Raw genomic sequence first — 15,527 nt, forward strand, 5'->3', positions numbered from 1 at the left:
CTAGCAAACAATACAGATAATGATAGCAACTTCATTGCATCAGATATCAACAAGCAGGAAAATGTATACCTCAAGACTTATGTTGCCTTGTTTTAACACACTGATTATTAGGAATTTCACATTTGGGGCTTTGGAGCCACTGGTCCATGCCAGGCCTGTTGTTTCCTTCAGAACTCGCAATGACTTTTGCTAAAGTTATCTGCACCCCAGCATCCTCTGGTGAATTCCTGTACTTGCCGTCATCCCTGATACACTAGGGGTTTTGAAGCCTGTGGACTTTTCTTTTCTCCCTCATTCAACAGCCTGATCATGAAGCAGGAAAGAAAGGAAAATGTGTGACTGTAGCTTTTCTTAAATAAGGAATAGGGCCTACAACTGGAGGAGTGGAAAGCTGGACAAAGGGTTAAGATCTATATAGAGCGATGGGCTGGGTATCAGAAAAGGGGGAAAGAAATTGCTACAGCAAAGAAGGAGGATCTAGCTGGGGGAGAGAACCTGGAAGAAGTGAGAGCTGGTTCCAAGAGAAGGAACAGCCTGCAGAGGGGTATGAATGCACAACTAGTAGGATAGCACTAGCCAATAGCACTTTTGGTGATGATGGGATATTCTATATTTTCAGTGTTCAATATGGTAGCCTCTGGTCACATGTGGCAATCAAGCATCTGAAATGTGGCTAAGTGTAACTAAGGAACTGAATTCTTCGTTTTAGTTAAGTTTAAATATAAATAGCTACATGTGGCTATCATATTAGACAGCATGGTTCTAGAGCTCAGACACAGCCCACTGTTGCTTGCTTACCCAGCAGTTACCTGCCTTTTTCCTTGCTTACAAACCCCCCATTTTGTTCAGGCAGTCAGGAGCCATGTGCTTCAGGAGAGACTGGGCCCCTTACAGCTATAGGGGGAGAGGTGACTCTTGATTAGTCTAAGCCAGTTATGGTAATTATGTTCCTCTTGCTCGTGATTGGTTTAGGAGTTGGCAGATGATGCAAATGCAGCCAATGAGACATAATGGGGAGTCTGCTGGAGGATTCCGAGAATGTTCTCCTTGATCTTAAAAAGGGGTCAAAAGGAGGGACTAGTTCTCCTTCTGGCGCTTAGATGTGTGAAGATGTGATGCTTAGAGTTGCAGCCACCATCTCATGCCCATAGGGACAAAAGCCAGTATGCTGAGGATGGCTGATCTAAAAGATGGAAAGAATCTGGGTCTCCAATAATGTTATCAAGCCACATCAGAACCAACCTTGGGATGGCCCCATCCTCTTTGTTAGTAAAGACAGTTTATTAGGAAATTAAAGGAATAAAAGAATAAAAGAAGACTTGTGTCTTCTGTTAAATGCAGTCACAGGAACTCTTTTGGGGATAGCAAATATGCGGCATTTCTGCCTCCAATGTGTTTCTGTGTTTCTGCCTCCAATGTGAATTCCATAAAGTATAGCACTTTTTCTCATTGTTCTTAAACCACTGTTCCAAGCAGCTACTACCAATCAAGTGGATTTAATATGCTAAATAAAAATCTGTTTGCTATTCCTACTCTAGGGCAAAAGAACACAAGCATCTGCTTTGCCACAAACTCCCCCACGAACATATTCTTCCCACTGGTCCTGGCTAACAGTTGGAAAATACTCACGTAAGATCAACAACACATCAATACCCGTGACACCAGCCCACAGAAACAAATCAAATAAACCTGAATTGGAGAAACAGGTTTTCTCTATACCTAAGGACATTAAAAAAGTGCTCATTTTTTGAAGGGTCAATTCATGCTTAGAAGGGAAGCCAGTCACACAGCAATCTGTATTTGAATATAATGGAGCAAAAAAAAATGCTCTTTTATTAATCTGATATACACTAAATATCTTTGCAGCTGTTACATGAATGTTAGATATCTGGCATATAAATGTATACACAATTCCAAGTTTGATAGATTTATGCTGTACACGAGCCATCCCACATGGAGCATGCCCTTTCACAAGGATACGCATGGCTGTCTCGGGATATTTGTCAAAACACACTTGGTCAAACATTTTGGCAATTGGAAATCAGACACAGAGGAGCATACAAGAAAGATGAGTTCACAACAGGACCAGCTGTACTTAAGATGAAAACTCCAAAACCTGAAACAGAATTTACTGGGGTTCACACATGCAGCACACATATATACAGTACAATAGGGATAACTGGAACATTCATAGCAGGAGATCTTACACAGCATTAAAAACAGGAAGAATAAAAAAAGAAAACAAAGCCAAACAATCCAAACACCAAAACCGACAGGACCATTGCCAAGATCTCATTAAAAAAGACAGTAGATAGCACGTTTAGCATATGTTCAAAATGGAAGTTCACCTGAAAGAGAAAACTCTTCTAGCACGTTATTTAGTGTATCTAGATAGTAACAAAAGACATATGATCTGTTCAATATGTTCCTAGATCAGGATGAGGATACATAACTGCATGGATGCTAAGAAAGTGTATATTAAAAAAGGACATTTCTTTTTTCTTCTGACTGACATAGGACATAGATTCAGTAAAGCAAATATATAACAATAGCAGCAGAGATGAAGTTAGGCCAATTTGTCAAGTTCTATCTAGGTAGGCCTGGTGAATAAGGCAAGGAAGGAGTTTCCTTCTTGGATGACTACGTGGGCGCAAGAGGGGAGACACTTTGCAACTTCAAACTAGTTTCATTTTGTTTGCATAGCATAAAATAGCCAATTTTACTGTACATTCTTTCTGAAGGAATGACACCCATAGATAACAGTGGATTCTCTGTACTGGGTCCTATTCTGAGTCAATACAAATGCAGAAAGAAACCCTTTGTGAATCATATGAGGTTGAGCTTGCTAAGTCTTTCCCCTTCCTTGGACTTAGGGGCAATGCTGACCCATAAATCCATGAAACTCAATGTGATGTGGCCGGGGTCTATGCAGTGGGAGGCCAAGCATTCTTTAGGGCTTTAGATGGTGGTATGCTGGCAAATGTTTAACAACTGTCTTAGGGGTTAGGAGGAGTCTGATTTGCATGGCTTTGTTGCTTTCCATGGTATAAATACCACCACTATAGCTGATCTCAAACTACAAAAATACTATCACTTGGGAAGGTGTGTGTAGTAGTATACCTGTATACAGTATTTCTACCATACAGACATAATAGGCATACATTACCTCATGGGCACAGATAATGGTAAAATGTAGTAAAATAAGTAGAAAGTGATGAGCTTTGACTATATGTTGCCTTTGCTTTTAGCTATAATTTATCTAATCTTATTTAATTTTTTAGTAATAGCTATGTTTCTCAACTGACTCTCAAAAGTTCTGAAAGTTTAACAATCAGTTCTGGTGAACTGGTTCAAAGCTGTTCCAGCTCATCACTAGCTTTAGATGACTCCAGCCCCTGTGAGCAGGCTGCCTAGTCACTCCCCAGGCACCACAAAGCTGTTTTGGACTTTGCACCCCTGCTGCTGGGGTAGATTACCCGCTTGAGTTGAAACCCGTCTGAGTCTGAACAAAGGGTTGAAAACTGCTTTCTGCTCCTAGTCCTGGGCACTCTTGGATCTAAGGGGAGCATGAATGCAGTAAAGTAGGCAGAGAGTGGACAATCTCTGCAATTTCAGCATTCAGACCTGACTGGAAGGCACCTAGCCTTCAGCACCAAGTGGGGAATCTTCTGCAGACATGGAGAGTACCATCTACCTCCACTAGCCAATGAATCTCGAGAACCCAGGTAGGAACATCCTGGTCTTCCAGGAGTCAAACGCTGAGCTCTCAGACTTCTGCTCTGGAGATGGGCTGCTCTGATTCCATACCAGCTGTGCCCATCCTATCAGGGCACAGGCACTGAAAAGCAATTGGAAATCCAGCCCTGCACAGGGAGCTGTGCCAAAGCCAGCAGCCTTGCATTCACACTCCCCCTGCACCCATTCCTATTCTTCACCTTCTCCCCCTCTGTGCCTCCACAACAGGCATGGATGGGCCTTTCATCCCAAGTGCCCCAGGAAAGCTTGGCCTTGCTTTTGTACACTGCTAGAATTAAGAGGTTGTCGACCAGAGGAGGAAAGGAAAAAAAACAAAAGGGAAATAAAGGAAATGAGTGGGCATGGCCCTGAGGAGGTAAGAAGAGAACTGGTGGGCAAAAATGGCAATGGAGCTCTCAGAGGAGGGTAGAGGGTCACTGACAACTACCCTCTTTCTGCTCTGCCCCCCTGCAGGCCCTAGAACCCCAAACATCCTTTGCAACTTCAAGACACTTGCAACAACACGCATCAGTTTTAAACTGAAACCCAAAATGCCCCCGCTACTGGCTGTCAGAACCTGTTTTCTGGATGGCTTATCTGCTGAGGGTAGAGAGGAGGGAAGCTGCTTTAGGATGTCTGCAAAGATAATTGACTCACCCACAAATCTTCAAAATCAGAAAGGAAACACCCTGGGAGGCACAGACCAGGGGAGTGGCAGCAGCTGCAGGCTTTGCTGACTTAGCTCTGAAGAGAAAACCCCAACACTATTCGCTGGGGAACAGACCCCCTAGCTCCTGTCTCTGGTTTCACACCATGAAAAGAACACCTCAGAAGAAAGCGGGACTTTAGGCCAGGTGTGGTGGCTCATGCCTGTAATCCCAGCACTTTGGGAGGCCAAGGTGGGTAGATCACTTGAAGTTAGGAGTTGGAGACCAGCCTGGCCAAAATGGTAAAACCTCATCTCTACTAAAAATACAAAAAATTAGCCGGACATAGTGGCATGCACCTGTAATCCCAGCTACCTGGGAGGCTGAGGCAGGAGAATTGCTTGAACCTGGGAGGCGGAAGTTGCATTGAGCCGAGATTGCACCACTGCACTCCGGCCTAGGTAATAGAGCGAGACTCCGTCCCCCGCCCCCCCAAAAAAAAACGCTCTAGAGAGATGGGGCTATCTCTGCTCCTGATTCTTTTCCTTGAATAATATCTTAGTGCAATATCCTGCTGAGATTATTTAAGGGAACAGCTTATGTGTGGTTTCATTTTTCTCATTTTCCAAGTACTAGTTAATAGTCTCTCCAACAAAAACCAGGTAATCAAGGAGCTTTCTCCTCTCATCAAAGGTAATCTCAATGACTGAATAGTTCCTGCACTGCCTGCTGAAGGCTATTATTTGTTTTACATATGGAAAAATAACACTTTGTGTTTATGGGGGGGGCGCAGAGGGTTCATATGTAATGGGGGTCAGTGTGAGAGTGTTTTCTCTCATTCTGTTTTCCTTGCCCTCATTTAAGTCCTCCGTAGGCTTAATTATTGCACACAGCAGTGTCTCAATACGTATTACATGGGAGGTGCTCAATAAGTATTTACTGGATAATCATATGAAATGACAAGAGATCAGTGAAGGCTCGGCTCAGCTCTTCCCCTGCCCAACCATGCTAGCCTTAAGTAAGAGCTGAAACAGACCCATAAACTGTATTCTTGTAACTCAAAATCCTGGGATTACTAAACTGCATTTAGATATTGTTTAAGAAAGACTGAAGGGAGCCCTGGCAATGGCTCTGTGACTGGTTGGTGAGAGACGGGCGACAAGAGGAATGGTCAACATTTAGAGCAAAAGAACATCACACGGAGAACTGTTACGCCATACCTGAAACAATGAAGGGACACGCAATACATCCAGAATATACTAACAGTTTTTTTTTTTTTTTTTGTCTACATTACAGATAACAAGAGAAGCTTTACTTAAAATACATACTTTGCTGAGCAGAAACAAAAACTGTGAGAAACGTATAGTCCACTTCAGAGTTTCAGAAGTTGTTGCAATACTGGTGTTTTTAGGCTTAGTAACCAGACTAAGTTTGGCACGATGTGAGGATTAAAGAAAACCTAACATACAGCCGATATGCCCCTTAACACCAATATCCCAGTTGTCTTTCTGTGATACCAGGTGAAGGCCAAATTCAGACATTCCTGGCTCCAGAGCCTTTAGTGCATGAACAGATCAGGTATATTACTGAAGAAATAGGTAAAGGCCATTTTGACATCAAACAGAAAAAAAATTGGAGAATATCATATTCTATCTATTTTGATTGGCAGAGGGAATCAGAAAGTATTCCCCTGGACTGCTTTGGAAATGATCCCAGCATTTAGAAAGTCTCTGCTGTGTCCTAATCTCTTTGCTGGAACCTTATCAGTGGTATCTTGGACTCTCCCTTCTGTCACTACATTTCTTTTCCCACCTCCCCTTTGATCTCTTAAGGTATCTTGAAAGACAACTAAGCAGTTTTTGGTGAAAACCTGAACTCTGATTTGGTGAGATTTGTCTATTTGCCAATATAGGTAAAATCACTGAAAAGCTGTTTCTGAAGCCTACGTATAATACTTAAGGCCATGTTTCAAGAAAATAATGGAATAAACAGTCAGGAGAGCTGTAGGGTAATATTGCAATTATAGTCTTCTAACCTAAGCGCGTTTATCTGGCAAGGCGGGGCCCTTTTCTGGCTGGGTGATGGTAACTGTCAAACCTGCAGTGAACAGAGATACTAGTCAGGATGCTGAGATGCTGGCAGGGCAGACAGCATGGGGACTGTGCTTTCTGGCCTATTCCATGCGGGCTTCCCAAACAACTTCCTACACTCTTTTTATGCGTGCCTATTTCCTAATTTTTCAGTTTATAAACTAAACCTATTTAGTGCTTGTAAAAATGAGTTGAGGCCTCCAGTGGCTCACGCCTGTAATCCCAGCATTTTGGGAGGCTGAGGTGGGCCAATCACTTGAGGTCAGGAGTTCGAGACCAGCCTGACCAACACGGTGAAACCCCATCTCTACTAAAAGATACAAAAATTAGCTGGGCGTGGTGGCGCATGCGTGTGGTCCCAGCTACTTGGGAGGCTGAGGTGGGAGAATCACTTGAACCCGGGAGGCGGAGGTTGCAGTGAGCAGAGTTCCCACCACTGCACTCCAGCCTGGGCAACAGAGTGAAACTCCATCTAAAAAAAAAAAAAATGAGTTTAGCATAAGAAGGCAGATAAGATGAAGCTATTTTCATTACTGTCTTCTAGAATGCTGGAGAGTGGAGAGCAGACTAGTCCCAATCCTTTATTTTGTGCACGGGGAAAGTGAGAACTAGAGATGTTCAACGACTTACAGTCTCCACAGCAAGATCTGGGTCCCTGTACCGCTTAGTGGTGAAGGTCAGGCTAGGACCCATCTATCGCGTCTCCCAGGTCTGTACTCTGGTGTGAGATGATTCAGGCAGCAGGACTGAATGTGAGTTGGGTGCCTTAAAACCCAATACCTGGGATAGAATGTGGTACATACGGAATTCACAGTTTGAAGCAGTTGTTTGTTTTTCCCTACTGAGAAGATTCTGTGATAATAATGGGACTTGGGAGCATTCTGGATTGATTCCAAAGAGCAACAGGGAAATTTTAGTTAGAAAAGGTGGTAAAAATATAGGAGCAAGTGGACTATTTCCTAGGTTTTCATTTTTGTACAAATTTTCATTTTCCTTCTACTGTAGGTGAAATGAGATGCCAGTTGCATGTTTAGGTGCCAGTGGCCTGCTACACTGATACAGCTGAGAGTTTCTGTTTAATATCCTGGCTGTTTCTTAATCTCCAGCTAAATCTGGAGCAAGCTATACAGGCCACACCACATGCTTTGGAAATGATTTGAGCTCTCTTAGAAAATCAAGGTGATGGACAGTCTCAAGGAGGCAGGGAAGAGTGCACAAAAGGTGGGAGAGGTGGTGACCAAGAAGGTTTGTGACCACAGACTGTCCAGGAGATGAGAAAAGATCCCTCTTAGGCCACCAAGGATGCTCGGATTAGGTAACAAGTAGGCCAAGAACGGTCCTTCTGCAGGGGACACGGATGGCAGGTCTCATGAAGTAAGGTTTTGCTGGTTTATCCTATGCTGACCCAACCCAGTGTTCAAATAAAATTCTGAATAACTGTGCTCTGCAGCTTGGGAGATGTTTTATGCATTTAGACCCCAGAGCAGACATTAGAGATATTTTGAAAAGTAAAGGTAGTCTAGTTAGCAAAGTGAACTATCACAGAGGACTAGAGACAGCGATGCCCATGTACATTTCTATTTTTCTTTTGATGGGTTGATGGAGATGCACTCCTGGCTTTTGTAGTTATTTCTGCACATGCTGCATTCAACTAAAAGACCTGCTCAGGTCCCCAAATGTCTTTTTAAAGAAGACAAATCAGGGAGAGATAGGTGGGAAAATGGGTACATGTGGAAGAAGAAAAACATACAGGGTACTTTCTTGGGTTGTTTGACTGCTGTCTTTGTTCTCCAATAAAATGATAGGAGGCAGAAGTGAGAGAAAGTTGTTTCTTTCCCTGTGCGGTTGGTATCTTTCAAATGCATCTTGTCTAGCCTTCAGTGATTTTTCTTCTTCCTGCCACCTTTGCAGTTTTTGGTTCAGGTTTTCCTGATGTTCTAGCCCTGATCACAGACCCCCAGGGAACCACCCTCTTCCCACTGCCCCCAACACCAGTCTTCCCCCCTCTGCAGACCTGAATTATTTCAAGGGGAAGTCGATTAATGGCTTATGTTAATGAAAGAAGCTTTTCACTTAGTCTGAGCTCTGCGAGGGATCATTAGGAAGGGGAGGGGGAGGCAGGGGGGCCTCAGGGGAGTTAGGACATCTCTGAATATCATGATCAGTGGAAACAAAAGCTTTCCCTTCCTGGAGGCCCCAAGCTATGGCTTGCCTGAAAATGCCTATAATAAGTAACAAGAATAAACCTCTATCGAGGCAGTTAAAAAAGGAATATTGTTTAAATATGGGATTTATTCCTGGCTTCTGGTCATTGGCTACAAGTCTACAAGGAAGGTTCAGATTTCAAAGAAGAGGTGTAAAAAGGACGAGCCTGGGGGAAGGGGAGCCTGAGAGGCGAGAAGGTCATGTAGCTGACAGCGGGCCCGTGGGAATGTCCTGGCTGATCTCTTTCTTCCAAGCCCAGGCAGATTCCAGAGGTAAAATGAGCAGTCAAACCACCACAGGGAGATGGTCTGTCTGTGAGAGGGGCCCTCAGGAGTCCAGGCGGGCTGTGATTTTACAGGGAGCCAGGAGCGCATTGAGCAGTGGGCCAGCCCTGGGGAAACTAGAGGGACAAACCCTCTTTGCTGATGCCAGCTGGGAAGCTGAATGTCAACTGCGGGCCAGGTGGGGTGGGGGTCCTGGCGGGCCAGTCCCACAGCAAAGAGGTACTGGAAAGAGGTACCATTTTGTATTTCCAAATGGCTCTAGGTGTGAATTTCTTCCTAATTTGCAGTTTACAATTTAGCTATCCACTGGCAATCTCTAGACTAGAGATAGTGTGGGTAAGTGGCAGAATCAGGTAGGCAGACAGTTTTTAAGAAGCAGCTTTCTTTCCCTGAATCTGCTGTCTGGCAAGACCAAGGGCAGCTGAAGGAGTGGGATTGGTAAATGGAGGCAGAAGCTCTCTCTCGGATCTCTGATTTTCAAACATTCTGAACCACATGCCACAGTCACAGATACTGTTACAGTTCTTTTTCCTCACACTCTTCAGAGGTTTAATTGGGCTTTCTGACAGAAATCTTGCTTATGCAGCTCACTCAGATTTTTGCTGCTAATTGCAGAGCTTTTATTTTTCTTGTCAGCAGAGTCACCTTAATTGTCTTGCCCCAAAGAGCCCCACCCAGCCCTGTTTGGTGCCACATGGTTTTCTTTGAAAGGCTCTGCTATAACAGTGAGAATTACTGGGTGTCCTTTCCTAAGTAAACAGGAAATATCACTCTGTTAGAAAAAAAAAAAAAAAGAATCCCTCTTCTCAGCACAAATGCAATAATGTGCCGACTTATATTTCCTGTTAATGTTAAATTAGGAGCAGGATCTATTTCTTACACCAGCCCAGTCTTCTTAGCTTCTAAACTTTCAATGAGCAGAACCCCAGGGAAGCCTGGCTGCCTAGGGCATTTTAGAAATGCTTCCACTGATTTGCGGGAGGCAGTAGCATCACAGTTTGGAAAGATAACAATGCATTCAAACAAAACAAACAAACAACCTGTGCAAAATCACAAAGGGGCAAGATGATATGCTTCTAAATTTTAAGTCACAGCACGTGTTTATGTTCTGATACTTGATCACCTTTCTATATAGGAAAACTGAAGCCTTGAGTCAGGAAGGAGAATTGACCCAGGGCAGGAGGAAGAAACGCAGGAAGGATGGCTTTTTTTCCCATTACATCAGAACCTGGGTTCGTGTGTCAGGCAGGCGCAGCCCAACGAGTCCTCCACACACGAGCACAGTAGAAGCCAGCAGGATGGGGATTGATTTGGTGATGCTGACCAGAGAGCCAAATATTAAGTTTCCCAGGACGGCTGCTGCCTTGCATAGCGCATTTAAGAAGCCAAAGCCTGTTGCCCTGCAAAGGAAAGAGACATGAACAAGGTTGAGAAAATGCCTCCCCATGATTCCAACTTTAGAACAAAAGATCCTAGATTTTCAATGATCTTCCCTCAGATTGTATTGTATATCAGTGGAGCAAATCAATGCTTGTTAGCAAATCTGGAAGTAGAGAATCCTAGCTGTTGGTATTGTTCCTCCAGCCCTCTGTTGACTTTCTTACCATAGCTTCCATTGACTCTTACTCTGCCTGTAAGTCCCAATGTATTGTGAACAGAAAGAGAGAAAAAATTGTAGGGAGTACGAAACATCTCTACTGGTTTAATGTTGTTGGAAGGAAGGGTCTTTTTCACTTTTATAGAGATTAGGTCTTGCTCAGTTTCCCAGGCTGGAGTGCAGTGGCATAGTAATAGTTCACTGCAGCCTCAAACTCCTGGGCTCAAGCAATCTTCCCACCTCAGCCTCCTGAGTAGCTAGGACTACAGGTGCATACCACCATACACAGCTATTTTTATTTTTATTTTTGTAGAGATAGGGTCTTGCTATGTTGCCCAGGTGAGTACACTGGTACAATGATAACTCACTGCAGCCTCCACCTCGCAGGTTCAAGTGATCCTCCTACCTCAGCCTCCTGAGTTGCTACCTGGGACTACAAGTGTGTACTGCCATGCTCAGCTAATTTTTTTTAAAAATATTTGTAGAGATGGGGGTGTCCTCCTGTGTTGCCCTGGCTGGTCTCAAACTCCTGGGCTTAAGCAATCCTCTTGTCTTGGCCTCCTGAAGTGCTGGGATTACAGGCATGAGCCACTATACCCTGCAGGAAGGGTCTCTTAAAACAAACTTTAATCTCCTCTATCCAAACTCTTCTCTCAGGAACAAAACAGGCATAAAGCACAGTTCATTAGAGAGAGGCAGGTCACCTCTGCTCAGTGTGGGAAAAGCTGGGTTACCTCCTCTTATCCCAGGCAAAGGGTGGAGAGGGTGATATAGAAAAATTGAGCAGTTTCTCATCTCCTTACAAGAGTGACTTGTTATTTTGTTTTGTAAATTCCCATAATTTCAGAAACATCTATGTTTAAATGGAAATTTAAATTTCATTCCAAAGTTAAAATGTATGGCAGGCTGAGCAGGGTGTCTTACACCTGTAATCCCAGCACTTTGGGAGGCTGAGGTTGGAGGATTTCTTGAACCTAGGAGTTTGAGACCAGCCTGGGTAACATAGACCCTGTCTCTATCAGATAAGTAAAGAGAAAAAAACTGTTGTTAAGTGCAACAATATATTTACTTAGATTGTTTACTCCCTATTTTCCTTAATTTATTTTCATGCTAAGTGTTTTATTTTTTATTTATTTATTTTGTATTTTACTTTCAGTTCCGAGATACATGTACAGAACGTGCAGGTTTGTTACATAGGTATACATGTGCCATGGTGGTTTGCTGCACCTATTGACCCATCCTCTAAGTTCCCTCCCCTCACTCCCCACCCCCTAAACAGGCCCTGGTGTGTGTTGTTCCCCTCCCTATGTCCATGTGTTCTCATTGTTCAACTCTCATTTATGAGTGAGAACAATTGGTGTTTGGTTTTCTGTTCCTGTGTTAGTTTGCTGAGGATAATGGCTTCTAGCGTCATCCATGTCCCTGCAAAGGACATTAGCTCATTCCTTTTTTATGGCTGCATAGTATTCCATGGTGTATATGTATCACATTTGCTTTATCCAGTCTATCATTGATAGGCATTTGGGTTGGTTCCAAGTCTTTGCTATTGTAAATAGTGCAGCAATAAACATTCATGTGCATGTGTCCTTATAGTAGAATGATTTATATTCCTTTGGGTACATACCCAGTAATGGGATTGCTGGGTCAAATTGTATTTCTGGTTCTAGATCCTTGAGGAATCGCTGTACTATCTTCCACAGTGGTTGAACCAATTTACATTCACACCAACAGTGTAAAAGTGTTCCTATTTCTCCACAGCCTCGCCAGCATCTATTGTTTCTTGACTTTTTGATAATAGCCATTCTGACTGGCATGAGATAGTATCTCATTGCAGTTTTGATTTTCATTTCTCTATGATCAGTGATGTTGAGCTTTTTTTCATATGTTTGTTGGCCATGTAAATGTCTTCTTTTGAGAAGTATCTGTTCATATCCTTTGCCCACTTTTTGATGAAGTTGTTTATTTTTTTTCTGGTAAATTTGTTTACATTCCTTGTAAATTCTGGATATTAGACCTTTGTCAGATGGGTAGATTGCAAAAGTTTTCTCCCATTCTGTAGGTTGCCTGTTCACTCTGATGTTAGTTTCTTTTGCTGTGCCGAAGATCTTTAGTTTAATTACATCCCATTTGTGAATTCTGGCTTTTGTTGAAATTGCTTTTGGTGTTTTCATCATGAAGTATTTGCCCATGCCTATGTCCTGAGTGGTATTGCCTAGGTTTTCTTCTAGGGTTTTTATGGTTTTGGGCTTTACATTTAAGTCTTTAATCCATCTTGAGTTAATTTTGCATAAAGTGTAAGGAAGGGGTCCAGTTTCAGTTTTCTGAATATGGCTAGCCAGTTTTCACAGCACCCTTTTTTGAATAGGAGATCTTTTCCCCATCTCTTGTTTCTGTGAGGTTTGTTGAAGATCAGATGGTTGTAGATGTGTAGTGTTATTTCTGAGGTCTCTGTTCTGTGCCATTGGTCTATATGTCTGTTTTGGTACCAGTACCATGCTGTTTTGGTTACTGTAGCCTTGTAGTATAGTTTGAAGTCAGGTAACATGATGCCTCTAGCTTTGTTCTTTTTGCTTAGGATTGTCTTGGCTATATGGGGTCTTCTTTGGTTCCATATGAAATTTAAAGTAGCTTTTTCGAATTCTGTGAAGAATGTCAATGGTAGTTGGATGGGAATAGCATTGAATCTATAAATTACTTTGGGCAGTATGGCCACTTTCACTATATTGATTCTTCCTATCCATGAATATGGAATGTTTTTCCATTTGTTTACATCCTCTCTTATTTCCTTGGGCAGTGGTTTGTAGTTCTCTTTGAAGAGTTCCTTCACAGCCCTTGTAAATTTTATTTCCAGGTATTTTACTGTCTTTGTAGCAATTGTGAATGGGAGTTCACTCATGAGTTGGCTCTCACTTGTCTATTGTTGGTGTAAAGGAATGCTTGTGATTTTTGCACGTTGATTTTGTATCCTGAGACTTTGCTGAAGTTGCTTATCAGCTTTCTATTTTCTTTTATTAATTAACATGCTAGGTCTTAAATAAGAAGAGCCCACGGAATTTTCTCAGAAAATTAGGGAGGGTGAGGTTCTATCTCTCATCTTTCAGATACTATGGAGGTGAAATACTCTGCTATCTTGCCAATTATTTTTGGTAGCAGGCAGAAACCAAATACTGAGCTGGGGAGCACACCAATGAGCCAATGTAACATTTGGGAAATCAAGTCCAAGAAAATATGACAGAAGAGAATCAGTTGTGGGCCTAGGAAGATCTTGTTCCCTCTCTTTAAGATATGCAGGTATATAAGTAAGACACATCCCACTTCTTAAGACATTTTTTAAAAAAGAAAAAATTTATTACCTTTAGTACACATGAACAAGTGATCTTCTAGGCAGAAAACTTAATTTTTTTTTTTTTTTTCAGAGATAGGGTCTTGCTCATGTCACCCAGGCTGGAGTGCAGTGGTGGAATCTTGGCTCACTGCAGCCTTGATCTACTGGGCTCAAGTGATCCTTCCACCTCAGCCTCCTGAACAGTTGGGACTACAGGCGTGCACCACCATGCCCAGCTAATTATTGTATTTTTTTGTAGAGATGGGGTTTCATCATATTGCCCAGGATGGTCTCAAACTCCTGGACTCAAGTGATCCTCCTGCCTTGGCCTCCCAAAGTGCTGGGATTACAGATGTGAGCCACCATTCCCAGCAGAAACTTAATTTTGTTCATGAGCCTGCGTACACCACTGACACCATTAGAGAGTATGAATTTCCTTCTGACTTCATGCCAGTTTACTCTTTTTTGGCTGTCACTGAGTTAAAGGCACATTGAATACAGGGCAATTTTTGGATACCTTGTTTTTTTTTTTTTTCCCTAAGAGGGAAATGCATCTTATAAGCTGCAAAATGCAGCACTTAGTACACATCTTTCTTTCTTTGATTTGTAAATTTGTAAGTGTGGGTTTTTCTTTGACAAGTCAGTCATAACTACTCATCACTACTTGTACTGTACCTAATGATAGTTTCCACAATGTGTGGACTCTTCACAACCGAGATATTTATTGTGGTTATTATCCAGCCATCCTCCTTTCTGCACCATGGGAAAGGAATAAACACTCCTCCCTGAGCTGCACAAATCCAGTCTGTGAGTTAGTGCACAGCCAGTGATTTTGTGGGTTACATCACACCTAATAAAGGGCAGTAAGCACGGATTTTCTTTTTGGCTAAGACACCTAGAAAGTAGAGTATGCAGGCTCCTGAAGTGAGGCAAAGTTGCCAACTGTTTGGAATGTGGGAAGAGTATGACGGAATCTCTGACTGAAAGAAACTTCTTGAGAAGAGGGTAAGCTAATTTCATATTCTTCCTCTTCTTTTTTTAAAGCAAGAGACTAGTAATGGCAGCAACCACTAAAAACATAAGGAGATTTAATATACTGATAACTACTTTCAAATGAAATTGCTTGAGCCTGTATGTTGGGTACCAAAGACTTAATTATACTAGAAAGACCCCATCACCACCTCCCCCACCTCCATGGATATGCCATGAGGCTAAACTGTCTTTTTGCTGTTTTTTAGAAAAATGAATAGATGTTTTTGAGCAGCTTTAGGTTTACAACAAAAAAAAGTGAACAAAAAGTAGAGTTCTCTTATACTCTCAGTTTCCACTATTAACTTCTTGCTTTGGTATGGTACATTTGTTACAACTGATGAGCCAATATTGACACGTCATTAGCCAAAGTTCAATTACATTACATTGGTGGTGTACATTCTGTGGGTTTTGACACATGTATAATGACATGTATCCATCACTACAGTATCATGTAGAATAGCTTTACTGCCCTAAAAGTCCCATGCTCCATCTATTCATTCCTCTCTCCCCGCAACCCTGAACAATCACCAATCTTTTTACTGTTTCCATAGTTTTGCCTTTTCCAGGATGTCACAGAGTTGAAACCTCACAATATGTAGCTTTTTAAAGACT

At 42.4% G+C, this 15,527-nt stretch overlaps 1 protein-coding gene across 1 annotated transcript in view; it reads right to left on the reverse strand.

The window, feature by feature from the left end:
- Positions 1-1,795: 1,795 nt before the first annotated feature.
- Positions 1,796-15,527, reverse strand: part of SV2C (synaptic vesicle glycoprotein 2C) — a 253,360-nt gene continuing 239,628 nt past the window's right edge. Inside the window, exon 13 of the mRNA XM_003810450.5 lies at positions 1,796-10,361. Within this exon, the coding sequence (XP_003810498.2) occupies positions 10,178-10,361 (184 nt within the window). The 3' untranslated portion in view covers positions 1,796-10,177. The remainder of the gene's footprint in view (positions 10,362-15,527) is intronic.

Source organism: Pan paniscus, chromosome 4 (assembly GCF_029289425.2).
Source record: "Pan paniscus chromosome 4, NHGRI_mPanPan1-v2.0_pri, whole genome shotgun sequence".
NCBI classification, from domain to species: Eukaryota; Metazoa; Chordata; class Mammalia; order Primates; family Hominidae; genus Pan; species Pan paniscus.